The sequence below is a fragment of the Lactuca saligna genome, chromosome 8 (assembly GCF_052625555.1).
Source record: "Lactuca saligna cultivar CGN05327 chromosome 8, ASM5262555v1, whole genome shotgun sequence".
Lineage (NCBI taxonomy): Eukaryota > Viridiplantae > Streptophyta > Magnoliopsida > Asterales > Asteraceae > Lactuca > Lactuca saligna.
In genome coordinates this window covers 211,075,736-211,088,271 of record NC_136424.1, presented here as the reverse complement: position 1 = coordinate 211,088,271, position 12,536 = coordinate 211,075,736, and the positions used below count along the sequence as shown (strand labels likewise).

Genomic DNA, 12,536 nt, shown 5'->3' with positions numbered 1-12,536 from the left:
TCAAAGTGCTCCAAAACTCCAGAGAGAATGTGTCAAAATAGGATGTCCCAGATAAGGCTAAAGAGGCACACCAAACTTCCCAATATAAAACCCCAAACAAAATCCCGAAAATGCCCCTGCAGGAATCTACGTGGACCGCATGGAAACCTTACGCAGGCCGCGTGAGGGTGACGGGGTTTTGTCATTCTTCAAGTCTTGGACCTTCACAGCTTAGCCCATTTGCCCAGCTTGAGCCCGATTAGTTCCAAGCCTATTTTTCTTCAAGATTTCTTCAATTTGAGCCCAATTTGCCTTCTCCAAATCACTCATAGCTTCCACAAACGACTTATCCATGAATCACCTCCATAGCCATCAAGCCTAAAATCCTCATTGTCCTCCAAGTCCAATCGCCTCCCGTTGATTCCATTCCGCTAGTCTCCAAAAAATCTACAATTATGCTCAGGAAACTAGAAAGTACCCGAAATGATCATAAAATAATAAAAAGGAAAATATGCATGAAAATTAACTAAAATGCGAATGAAATGTGCTAAAATAAAATATAAAAAGAAGTTAAGAAAATGAAACTATCACATAACAGGGGGAACCAACTGCCAACAAAGCCTTAGGGGTTGTGACTTCCTTGCTACGCGTACGGGTCCTGTGCTTTCAGTAGTACGGGCCCATACTACCTTCTACACCTACCCGTATTTGTCTTAGAGGATCATCACAACAACCCTAACAATACACACTAGCATACTGATACAGTCAGTCCTCACTCCCTATAACTATAACCAGTTTCCAAAAGTATTAAACAACCAACTTTTTTTTATAATGGATATCACCTTTTAAATTTTTGTTAGGCATATAGTACTACATTTTATGTGTAAACATTCAAGAAAAGTTATGCATTCATTTAAATTTATACCAACAAAGTTTACAACTCTACATTAGTCAACACCATGTGGATGCCAAAAATATTCGAAAGAGTAGTGAAAAAAATCTTCTTCAAAATTAAGATCAACTTTGATCCTTACATGATTCAAAATTCTACAAAGAACGATTAGAAGAAAGAAAATCAACGAATCATTTTCAAGTAAGAACCATGAAAAATGATAACATCGAAATATGATTTGAAAAACTTACAAGGACCAAACACTAAGAAAAGCTTGGATACTTCTTTTTTGTGATTGATATTTCTCTTCACAGTGAACGATTAAGGGCTTTTGTGTATGGAAATAGTTAGGGGTGGCAAAAATATTACGTGGGGTCATGTTCGTGTCCGATTGAAACTTAAACGTATGAGACATCTTGACCATAACCTAACATGTTTAATCATTGTGTGTGTCATGTCAACCCATTTATTTTCGTGTCAAGTTTGTGTCGGGTTGGTAGGTTTATGGTTTAAATCTTATAAATATGTCGTATTATGTTAGATTGAAACATTAGATCGTTTGAAAGACTAAAAGTTGGAGAGACTAAAAAATAAAAAGTGAAAATCAAGGAGTAGTAGTTTAAGAGCACATACATGCAAAATTCACAATAAGTTCATAAAAGGGAAGTGAAGTTGAGTGGGCGAGTGAGATTTTGGAATATGAGATATTAATGAAAAAGTGAAAAAAAATAAGTATTGATTGTGCAACTATTTAGTGACTACCACATTAAAAAAAACGACACAACTCATAGTTTTCTATTATATTTGGTTTTAGTTCTAGGCATGGTCAACTTACCCAAAAGTTTAAAAGAAGTTGCATATAAATAAAAAGGTCATTTGTCTATTGAAAGTTTGAACCCTAACCTCATCCATTTATTTTTCGTGTCGTGTTGTGTTAACCTGTTTAATAAAACGGTTTGAAATCTTTGACACAAACCCGCTTATTTTCGTATTGGGTCTGTTGTGAATTGTGTCGTGTCGATAATTACCACCTCTAAATAATAGTGTAGGGCATACAAGGACTAAACATACTAAACATACTCGAAGGAGTGGTGTAGCCACCTCGATGCTTAGGGGTACTCGGGCACACCTCCCCCGAGTGTGACAGGGATGCATTGTCCATTTCTCTCTCTCTCTCTCTCTCTATGTGTGTGTGTGTGTTTTAAAAACCACTTGAACCAGGTGGATCGGGAACCATAGAAGGGAGCAGATCAACTAGCATCAATTTTATATCTATTTTTGTACCGAAATGAACCGACCGGTATTTATAAAAACCTGGTTGAACCAGTTAAATTAAATAAAAACACATGATTGATCATTTTACATAACAAACTTTGTTTTTTTTTTTTTTTTTTTTTTTTTTTTTTTTTTTTTTTCACACCTATTTAAATTTCTTTGAATCAAAACACATGGTAAATGTTAGATTTTTTTTTTAATATATTTGTATTTATCTAAAACTATATTTTGTTTCCGTATTATATTTAATTTTCTTTTTGATGTACATGAGTTGATATAAAACTTATGATTATGTGTTTTTAATGCATTTTGATTGATCTATAATTTGTATTTATATGTATTTTTAATGTTTAAACATGTGTTACATTTAATAAAATTAATATAATTTTAATCTACTTGTCACCATTTAATATAGGTAGAACATTTTTTTTGAACGACATGGTTAGTGATTAGCAGTTAGTATCACAAAATTGTTCACGTTAGTGTTACGTCAGGATTAGAATTTCAATTTAAGAGACAAAGCCTCTACTAAGTGATCTAATCCCACATTAGTAATATGAGTAGGATATTAATTAATAATATTTAAATCCATTTGTCAACTATTTAGTATGGATAAAAGCATGAGTACGAAGAAAATGGTGAAGGATATTTAATTTAATTTTTTTTTAAACAATTGAAACACCTAGATTATACAAAAGTAATTAAGTAAATGACGAACTTTTAACAAAATTATCAATGGGGCGATCCGCACAAATCTTCCCATTAGAAGCCATGTAGTCACTGCAACCCGTAACAATGCTCTCAACAGCGCTGCGTTCCGCTTCTTTATCATCCCTCCCAATTCACTCTTTCAAACCCAAACTCCCTTCATTCGCCTCTTTCTCTTCTCTCCAATCTCCTCAACAACACCAACACCCACTATGGCCCGGCCTTCAGAGCTGGAGAGACAGTTCGCTCAACCACAATCGCTTCTGGGGACCTTCTGGTCCCGAACCGGAAACCCAAATTGGACCCAATCACCAGAACTCACAGTTGGATTCCGCCACTTCTTTAGCTGAAATGGGCGCCATGATTTTATCCACCAGTGACCCCATAACGAAATCGAGGCTTTCTCATCTTGCTTACTCTAAGTGGCGCAGAGATAAGCTCCCTATTGGGGCTTCTCAACCACCTCATAGACCTGCTCGTCCTTCAAAACCCCAATTGGTTCGTTGTTCGTTTTATTTTGTAGCGTTTGTTTATAAAACTCGACGTTTTCACCGTTACAGTTCGAAATTAAAATTTGAAGTTAAAGTTAGCATATTTGATAACTTTTTCACTTGTTAGCTTTCTAGTTTAGAGTATTCACCCCCAATTCCTTATCGTATGGATGAACCGATACATGGTTTGGGGGATTTTCTTTGATCATTGATGTAACTCCAATATGTTTCGTCTTCTTGTTTATAGTTAAAGGTAAAAATGAATGAATTGTTTGGTAATTGAGTACCTGATGAATCGATAATTGTGATTTCAAGGGCATGATAATCCATTTTGAGTGTTTGGTAAAATGATTTTATTTTCTTTTTAATTCAGGTGTCTCCAAAGGAAATCCCAGCTCCAAAGAACTCAGGATTGCCTCTCAACGCCTATATGCTACACAACCTTGCTCATGTTGAGCTTAATGCAATTGATTTGGCATGGGATACTGTTGTTAGATTTTCACCATATAGTGATCTTCTTGGAGATAAGTTTTTTTCCGATTTTGCCCATGTGGCCGATGATGAGAGTCGCCATTTTGCTTGGTGTACTCAGAGACTGGCTGAGCTTGGATTCAGGTGAACTATCTTAATATAAATCTTTATCTTTTTTGATAATCTGATTTCAAGCATTTTTATCATGCAAATGCAAACTACCCTTTTTGGTCATTTTAGTTATGGAGACATGCCTGCCCATAATCTACTATGGCGTGAGTCTGAGAAATCTTCAGATGATGTTGTTGCTCGTTTGGCTGTCATCCCACTAGTCCAGGTGGTTTTCTAAATCACTCTCATTCATGCAAAAGACGTAAATACCCTTCTCATCATCCTCATTTAAAATAGCCCTAGAATGCTTGTCCCACGAAAAGGTGTAATACTAATATCCATGGACAAGCTCTGTAGAGCTATTTTTAATGACGAGGTTGAGGGGAGGGCATTTACGTCTTTTGTGCAAAAAGACGTAAATACCCTCCTCCTCCTCCTCATCATCGAAAATAGCCTTTGAAAGCTTGTCCCATGAAAATGTGTAATATCCATGGAGAAGCTTTGTAGAGCTATCTTTAATGACAAGGATGAGGGGAGGGCATTTATGTCTTTTTTGCAAAAAAGATGTAAATACCCTCCTCATCATCCTCATCGAAAATAGCCCTAGAAAGCTTGTCCTTGTCCCATGAAAAGGTGTAATATCCATGGAGAAGCATTTGTAGAGCTATCTTTAGTGATGAGGATGAAGAGAGGGCATTTCCGTCTTTTGTGCAAAAAGACATAAATACCCTCCTCCTCATCCTCATTGAAAATAGCCCTAAAAAGCTTATCATTGTCCCACGAAAAGGTGTAATACTAATATCAATAGACAAATTTTGTGGAGCTATTTTTAATGATAAGGATGAGGGGAGGGCATTTATGTCTTTTTAAGTTTCACAAAAAGTCCTCATGCCATGTAGACTGGCTTTGTGATAGGAGGCTAGAGGACTTGATGCAGGGCCTCGACTTGTGCAAAAGCTAATTGGATTTGGAGATGTTAAAACATCAAAAGTTGTGGCCAAAATTGCTGAAGAAGAGGTTGCACACGTGGCAGTTGGTGTGTATTGGTTTGTTGCAGTTTGCCAACAAATGGGCCGGGCCCCATGTCCAACATTTAGAGGTGGCCTTTGCTTCTTTTCTTGTGCTTCCTCTCTCCATCACAAAAAAAATAAAATAATGTTTTAATAATCAAATGTCTAAAATGACCCTTTACATGGTTCAAAATAAAGAAAACTTATAATTAAAGTTACTAATCTTGTGTTTTTATTCAATTATCTTGTTCAAAAGACTTACTAAAAGAGTACAATGTGGAGGTGAAAGGGCCCTTCAATTACACTGCACGGGAGGAGGCTGGACTTCCACGGGACTGGTAAGGGTGTAAAATGTAAATTATGTCAAAAGTCATCCTTGCCCTTTGCCTCAAGCATATTTGAGTAAAAATTTAAGACTACTTGTCAAGTTATCTAAAGGATAAATGCAAAAAATATCAACATACTTTTATTTATTTATTTATGTGTTATAGCATCCTACTTTTCTTTCTTTCTTTCTACTACAACATTGTACTATGAAAAATCTATATAATTAAAGAATTGTACTTTAAATCTTTTTTATTTGGATATTATACTCTGAAAAATCTAAAGTAGGACAAAATGGAAGTACATTGATATTCCTTGCATTAACCCCTTATTTAAATACTCTTTAGTAAAAAGAATGTTTTCTAGGTATGATCCGTTAGTTGAGACGGAAGAAGATAAGGAGCGGCTCTCTAAGGTATGTAGCTTGTTAAAAACTAATGTAGGACCGAATGAAATTTACAACTTATGGGGGCAAATAGGTAATTTTAATGAGACTATTGTTTTGTATGATTGGTGAAAATGACAGGTTCATGATAGGCTTGCTCATATAATATCCATGGAGAAAGAGAACTCGAATTTGAACAAGAGAAACTAATTTATGTCAATGTGTGACGCTGTTTTTTTGTTCGTTTTTTTTTTCTTCGTATCATGTGTTTTGTGGATAAACGATGTTCAAGAAATATTTCAGAAATCACGGAAAACTTGGGAAGTGAAAGGAAAAGACGTGGATGCCCTCCTCATGTCTATCTTTGAAAATAACCCTGCAAAACTTGTTTAGTCATGTCTTGTGTAACAAATGTAAGTCGATAGATGTTTATTGCATGTGGTCAATAACATATATTGGTAATTATGTACATATAAAAAAGGTTAGATATCAATTTCAAATACAAATATGAATACATTCATACATGCTATAGGGAGATTTGGACCCCAAATCCATCCCTGTCCTTGTCATCCTTGTCACTGTCCTCACCCTCGTCCTCGTCCTCGTCATCATCCTTGTCATAATGCTCGATCTCATCCTCATCATCATCATCCTTGTCATGATGCTCGATCTTGTCCTCATCATCATCATCCTTGTCATTATGCTTGATTTCGTCCTCCTCATCATCATCCTTGTCATCACCATCATCATCATCATCATCATCATCATCATCATACTCGATCTCGTCATTTTGTTGTGGGTAACCCTTAAGCTCATGCAACTTCCAAGATCCATTTGATAGTTGAACCATCCCTTTGTTTTGTTGAGTCCACCAATGATTCGGTATCAAATACTCATCTTTCAACAAATTTGTTCGCTTATTGACAAGCGCGAGATCCCGAGTAATTACCAACTTGAACTCTTTATCAACACCTTGTGAGCCTGCAAGCCCATGCAAATAAGAAGCCTCCATATTATGCCTTTTTGCATAGCTTTCGATAGCTTTCAAGTACGGAGACTTTCGAGTATCGATCACTAATTTATGACCAATATGTTCGTACCCAATCAATGGTGGTAAAAATTGTATAAAATCTATCATGTTTACGGTTCGTAAGATGTGAAGATTTTCTTGCTTGTGGAGAAGCTCGCGAAGACATATGTTTCCGAGAATAGGGTTCCCGTATGCAAATACTGTTACGGGAAATGACTTATTAGGTCGGGATGTAGGTTTGTTGTAGCCGTTAACTGCTATGTCGCCTCCGGCTAGGGTTGCTAGTGCCCCACCTAGACTATGGCCGATTACGGTTATACTCACGTCTTCATCCTTGTATTTTTCAACTAGCCTCTTTATCGTAGATACAACCTGAAAGTTTTTTTGTGGATTTGTTATATAGAAGATTCACTTTTCGAATGCTATTTTTATCTAATTGGGGTTTAACGGTAATATAAACATCTACGAATGTGTGATTTTGGAGAAGACACGTGCATGTACCCTGTTTGTTTCTTTAGATTGCATTTATTACATGTGATAGGACCACGTAAGATCGGATTGTATGATATAGGAGAAAGTTGCTAGAGATGTTTTAACTATAAGGATGAGGTGGAATTTTATGTCTCTTGCATAAACGAGAGATCGAAAGCAAGTCCATGTACTACCTTGTTTCAAGTTTTTAGGTGAGACAAAAATTACAATTTTTATCCCATTGCATTGAACTCGGTCGTAGTCCAATGACACGAAACAAAGTATAGTTTGGTTTATACTATCCGTGCCACACAACAAAGGAGGCCTTACCACCCTAGAGCATAATATGAAAACAAGTTGTGCTTTGTTTGATGCGAATTAGATTGAGACTGAAATTAATTGTCGTTATAGGCACAAAGATTGTATCTTTTTGTTCCCACTAAAAATTGTGGAGAAAAAACTTGCTCTCAATCGCTCTTTTGTGTAAAAAGTAAAAATAAAGAATGAAGTATGATGCTCTTCTCATTCTAATCGTCGAAATTAGACCTATGAAGCTTATTGAGCCATGTTAGTCCAACCTAGTCCTATGTAGCAAACCCAACCTACAAGTTCAATCATTGTAACGATTAACATACCTGATCTCTCGCACTAGTTTTATTAAAGCGAGAATTCGGATGACTAGACGTATATATTGAAAGAAATCCCGAATGCGCTAGTGCACATGTCGACGTCGGAAACACCTTAGTCGTCGGCTTCAACGGGAAATCAAAATTCTCGATCCATTCTGATATTTGTATCGTCCCTCTCCATGAAATCACAATATCTCTCCTTCCCAACAAAGGTTTCGATTTCTCTGAAGACACTGCAATGTACCCCATCCAATTTGATTGCCCTAAATACGGGTCCTTCACAAGAGACTTCAAAAGAAACGATTGAGGGGCAGTGGGTGATGTGGACGTAGCATAGATATACTTAACAACATTGTACTTTATAGGGTTACCCTTATCAAGACCAAGGCGTGAAAAGAACTGTTTTTTCGTGAATTTACTTGCACCCGTATATCTTGACCTACGATCAAGAATGAAAGTGTCATAGTTGGCTTGAACCCTTTCACCATAAAAAATGAGGTAACGTCTAAGGTCGATGTCGAGAGGTTCCAAGAGTGAATTCCAGTTGTCTTCTCCGCTAAGTTTTCTCCATTTCCGTGCGAAACCGCCTTCACCCATGTTGTTGTACTTGATTAGGTTTTTGAAATGGATTTAAAAGAGGGAATAAAAGGAAAGAAAGATATGTGGAATATAAAGATGATTTTTTTGGGAATGAATCACACATGTGTTGTGTGGTAGACAACTTTGTTCATATGTGAGAATGTGAATTGTAGCACGTAAAGTCGAAACATGTTTCAAGTTAGATGGAATATACGTTAAGTGTAATTATACATAAATGTTTTAAGGTCGATGTTATCAATTTATATAAGATAGGATATCTAGTTATCTAAATAGAAAGTGACTTTTGGTTAGCGAGTCTCTTCTTTGGTTACAAACTTACACCGTAGATTATTAAACATTGTATCTAATTAATACTTGCTAAACGGATACACCGAATTAAATTATTACTGTAATGATATTGATTTTATAAGTATAAAATTCAGGAAAATAAATAAATAAAATGTTCTCCGACAAACCAATCCGATTGATCTTTTAACCATATATTAATTTTTTGTTTCAGTTTGATATTATCCATCCAAGTGTAGTGCAATTGAATTAGCAAACAATTGTAAATATGAAAAATAATTTATCGGGAAAGTATGTGACCAATTTGTTTCGTGTAGTGTTGCAACAACTGTTTTAGCAAATTTAACATGTTAACAAGAGAAACGTAACGTATTAAGTAATATGTATGGGCGCAACTCTTATATATTTAGGTTATAAATATGATTATAATTTGTAACATAAAAGAAAAATCATAAATTAAATATTGTTGTTTCCTTGCCTAGCCTCATGAAAGCAACGCATTTCAAAATATTTTTTCCTACTCTAATAAAAGTTATAATAAATTTGTAAATTATAGCCAGCCTACATATTCTATTTATGATTTGTTACTCAACATATTTGCACGAATTTGAAAGACCAGTGTGTGTGAAGGTTTTATGTCTTGCAATTTTATTTTTGAACTATAAAAATTGTACTTCATTTTTTCTTAAAAAAACCCATTATTTTTTTTTTTCAATCTTACTCTTTTAACAGTTTTTTTTTTTCCCGAAAAAACTTGTAAAATATGAGGGTTTTTTTTTACCAGAAAATACTAAAAACAAATGAGGGCTTTTCCCCGAAACAATTAAAGAGATGAGTGTTTTTTCCGAAAAAAAGTTGAGGGTTTTTTAGAAAAATGAAAAAAATGCAAGGTCTTTTTATGAATGAACATATTAAAAAACTAGTAATTCTTTATATATATTAATTTTGTGTTCCTTAGGAAGAGTAGATTGTTCCTATTGGACCATTTTTTTTTTAATAATCTGGCCTCTTTTGGTCTGTTTTCCCACCACTCATTCCTTCAACTTCAACCTTTCTTCACCACCTTATCTATATACTATTGCTTTCAATTTCATCTCTCAAACCTATCCATCTTCCACCGCCTCAGATTCGATGTTTCCTCCTCTTAGAGGGTGTTTGGATATGGAAAAAGAGAGAGCTTATAGCTTAGGGCTTATCCTCACCGCTATAAGCTAAGTTTAAGTGTTTGAATAGGAAACATTAAAAATCAGCTTATTGTGGTGTGGAGAACCTAAATAAGCTAATTTTGAAAAGCTTCCCCATTGCTTAAAGCTTATTGCTTATAGCTTATAGCTTATTTCTAGTCATTTTACTAATATAAGCTATTTGGTTTGCCAAACACTTAAATGCTTATTAACTTATTGCTTATTCCCACCGCTATAAGCTAATCTAAACACTTTTGCAAAAGATGCTTTCTCACAGTGCTATAAGCTATAAGCTAATTTATCCAAACACCCTCTTATTCATGCAATTTATCTCTCCTTCTAAAAACCTCCTACTTGTCGTCGCCTTCATCACTATGACCGTCTATGGATCTCTTTCAAGAAGACCCTTCACATTCACAATTTTTCCCGAATTCGATTCGTAGTTGATAGCTGGACAAACACGTTGAGGGGAGTTGGTGACATCGCCGACAAACCTTCTCCTTTTTGTACATGGATTGAAGCTTCCATCTTCGATTGGAGAACATCCGACGCCTTCATTTCGGTTAGAAATTGATTCCCCTCCCCCCTCCGTTTTCCCATTCCAGCATATACAAATAGAATCTTACTCTATGTTTTTGGCGATTTGGGTTTTGTGAGAAAAAGCCTTAGCTTGGTCAATCTCCCGGTTTGATTTGCCTTTTATTGAGTAAATACACGAACGGTCACTATGGTTTGGGGTAATTTGCGGGTTTGGTCCCTAACTTATTTTTTAACTCGGAAGGTCCATATTGTTTGTTTTTGTTTTGCACTCAGTACCTGACTTACCTAAAAGGACAATTATGCCCTTATTTAAAATAAATTAAATTAGTCTTTTTAGGTAGGATAAAGTGAGGTGTGGGTGGGGTTGGAGGTGTGTTTATTTAAATAAATTAAAAAATCAAGGGCAAAATAGTATTTTTAGGTAAAACAAGGACCAAACATGCAATAAAAACAAACAATAAGGTTTTCCGAGTTAAAAAAATAAGTTAGGGACCAAACACGCAAATTACCCCAAACAATAGGGACCATTCATGCAATTTACTCATTTTATTTATTTATTTATTATTTTGTGTACCACCATCTGTTGGGAATGGAAGATAGAAGCATGTGTATATGCCTTTGACTCAATTTTCTTTGGCGTAAAAACACCATCGTTTTGGAATATGTTATACAAAATCTGAAACAACCCAACCTTGTCTCTCTACATGCCCTACTATGTGGCTTGCCGCACTTGCCGTAACGGTTCCGGCCATGTCGACCTCTAGTGTGTGAATCACAAGTCTTGGGTCTTTTAGCCTGGCTCACTGCTGTGTGTACCTGCTCCGGCTTGCGCTTCTTCCGAAGCTCCAACTCAATATCCCGTTCCCAGGCTCTCGTAAACATGACATTTATGGTCTTGCACCCCGAAAAGCTCATAAACCATCTGATATCATCCCTCAACATTGTTGGATTAATGTCTAAGTCCATAACTATAATTGGTAAGACTTCACCCGACCCGGCATGGTCCATTTGGGTTGCATGGCATCATGCACTTGGATAGACTATAATGAGAGAAATAAGACACTTATGGTTATTAATATATTATAAGTTCTAGTATATTAATAATAAGAATAATGAGATTATTTAATTAGTATTGATCAAGAATTAATCTAGGATTAATTAAGTGATCAAAAGAAGACTAATTAAATATATGGGTTGATTGTGTAAATCATCTATACTTGTATAGTGGGCTAATGCTCCATGGATTATCTAGTTGGGCCAAAACCCATATGATGCTCCATGGTGTATTTGAACCCATGGATCCAAGGAAATGGAAAGTCATGACAATTAGGGTTTGCCCTAATTGTAACACTATATAAAGATATTATTCTTGACAAAATCGGCACTAGTATTATTCTAGAGAGGGCTAGCTGATTTTCATGTAGTGTAGAATTCTCTCAAGTTATTCCAAGTGTATTTGGTGTTGTGTGAACCATTTGAGGTGTCACACTTGGGGCATTAGACACTCAAGCTTGATGAAGACATTCTACATCAAAGAGGTATGTATTCTATCTTGTTATATTGATAGTTTTGTATGCTAGATTAAGATAATACCTTGGATGTTCATATTTGCATGTATAATTAGAGAAAACATAGATCCAAGGTATTTAGGGTTGCATGTACACTTAGGAGTGTTAGAATGCTCAAAACCCAACAGTGGTATCAGAGCCTAGGCTTGTTTTCTTGTTATACTTGCAAATGGAGCTGAAAAATAGAGTTTTGATGCTGTCTGCCCAGCAGACTCGCCGAGTCCATGAAGGGACTCGACGAGTCCAAGGTAAAAAGCATCCAACTCGCCGAGTTGGTTAGTGCACTAGACGAGTTGGACCCCCAGACAGCATAAATTCGACATTTTTGGCTGGAATTGGACTAGGAACATTACCCTAAGAGGTTTTTGAACTTATAAACTTGTTTTTGATGTGGTAATGTTCATGCTAATCCAATTTCAAAGATAATTGTCAATAGATTCATGTTTTGTATTAGTTTAAAGGTTAGACTAATTACATGAAAAAGTTTGATTTGAATTATCTTGTTCTTATGAGTTGCTTAGATTAATAGAAAAGTCGAGTGAAATAGTTGTTTTCAATCCAAATTAATCTAAGAGTTGATTCT

General features: G+C 35.6%; 2 protein-coding genes across 2 annotated transcripts; one reads left to right on the top strand and one right to left on the bottom strand.

Annotated features, from left to right (window-relative positions):
- Positions 1-2,892: 2,892 nt before the first annotated feature.
- Positions 2,893-6,020, top strand: LOC145011373 (diiron containing four-helix bundle family ferritin protein, putative (Protein of unknown function DUF455)). Its single transcript, XM_078970079.1, has 7 exons — positions 2,893-3,352; positions 3,719-3,960; positions 4,057-4,153; positions 4,843-5,026; positions 5,194-5,275; positions 5,628-5,676; positions 5,788-6,020. Exons 1-7 carry the CDS (start codon positions 2,942-2,944, stop codon positions 5,854-5,856), a joined length of 1,134 nt encoding a protein of 377 aa, XP_078826205.1. The 5' UTR covers positions 2,893-2,941; the 3' UTR covers positions 5,857-6,020.
- A 118-nt stretch (positions 6,021-6,138) lies between these two features.
- LOC145011372 (phospholipase A1-IIbeta-like) lies at positions 6,139-8,475 on the bottom strand. The gene is made up of 2 exons (XM_078970078.1): positions 7,783-8,475; positions 6,139-7,048 (listed from the first exon to the last, which is right to left on the bottom strand). Exons 1-2 carry the CDS (start codon positions 8,371-8,373, stop codon positions 6,173-6,175), a joined length of 1,467 nt encoding a protein of 488 aa, XP_078826204.1. The 5' UTR covers positions 8,374-8,475; the 3' UTR covers positions 6,139-6,172.
- Between the last annotated feature and the right edge of the window lie 4,061 nt (positions 8,476-12,536).

Excerpts from the sequence above, each read along its gene's own strand:
- LOC145011372 (XM_078970078.1), bottom strand. The coding sequence starts at position 8,373 with ATGGGTGAAGGCGGTTTCGCACGGAAATGGAGAAAACTTAGCGGAGAA. Across the intron at positions 7,049-7,782 it reads AAACTAGTGCGAGAGATCAG|GTTGTATCTACGATAAAGAG; the intron begins GTATGTTAATCG and ends AAAAACTTTCAG.
- LOC145011373 (XM_078970079.1), top strand. The coding sequence starts at position 2,942 with ATGCTCTCAACAGCGCTGCGTTCCGCTTCTTTATCATCCCTCCCAATT. Across the intron at positions 3,353-3,718 it reads GTCCTTCAAAACCCCAATTG|GTGTCTCCAAAGGAAATCCC; the intron begins GTTCGTTGTTCG and ends TTTTTAATTCAG. Across the intron at positions 4,154-4,842 it reads CTGTCATCCCACTAGTCCAG|GAGGCTAGAGGACTTGATGC; the intron begins GTGGTTTTCTAA and ends GCTTTGTGATAG.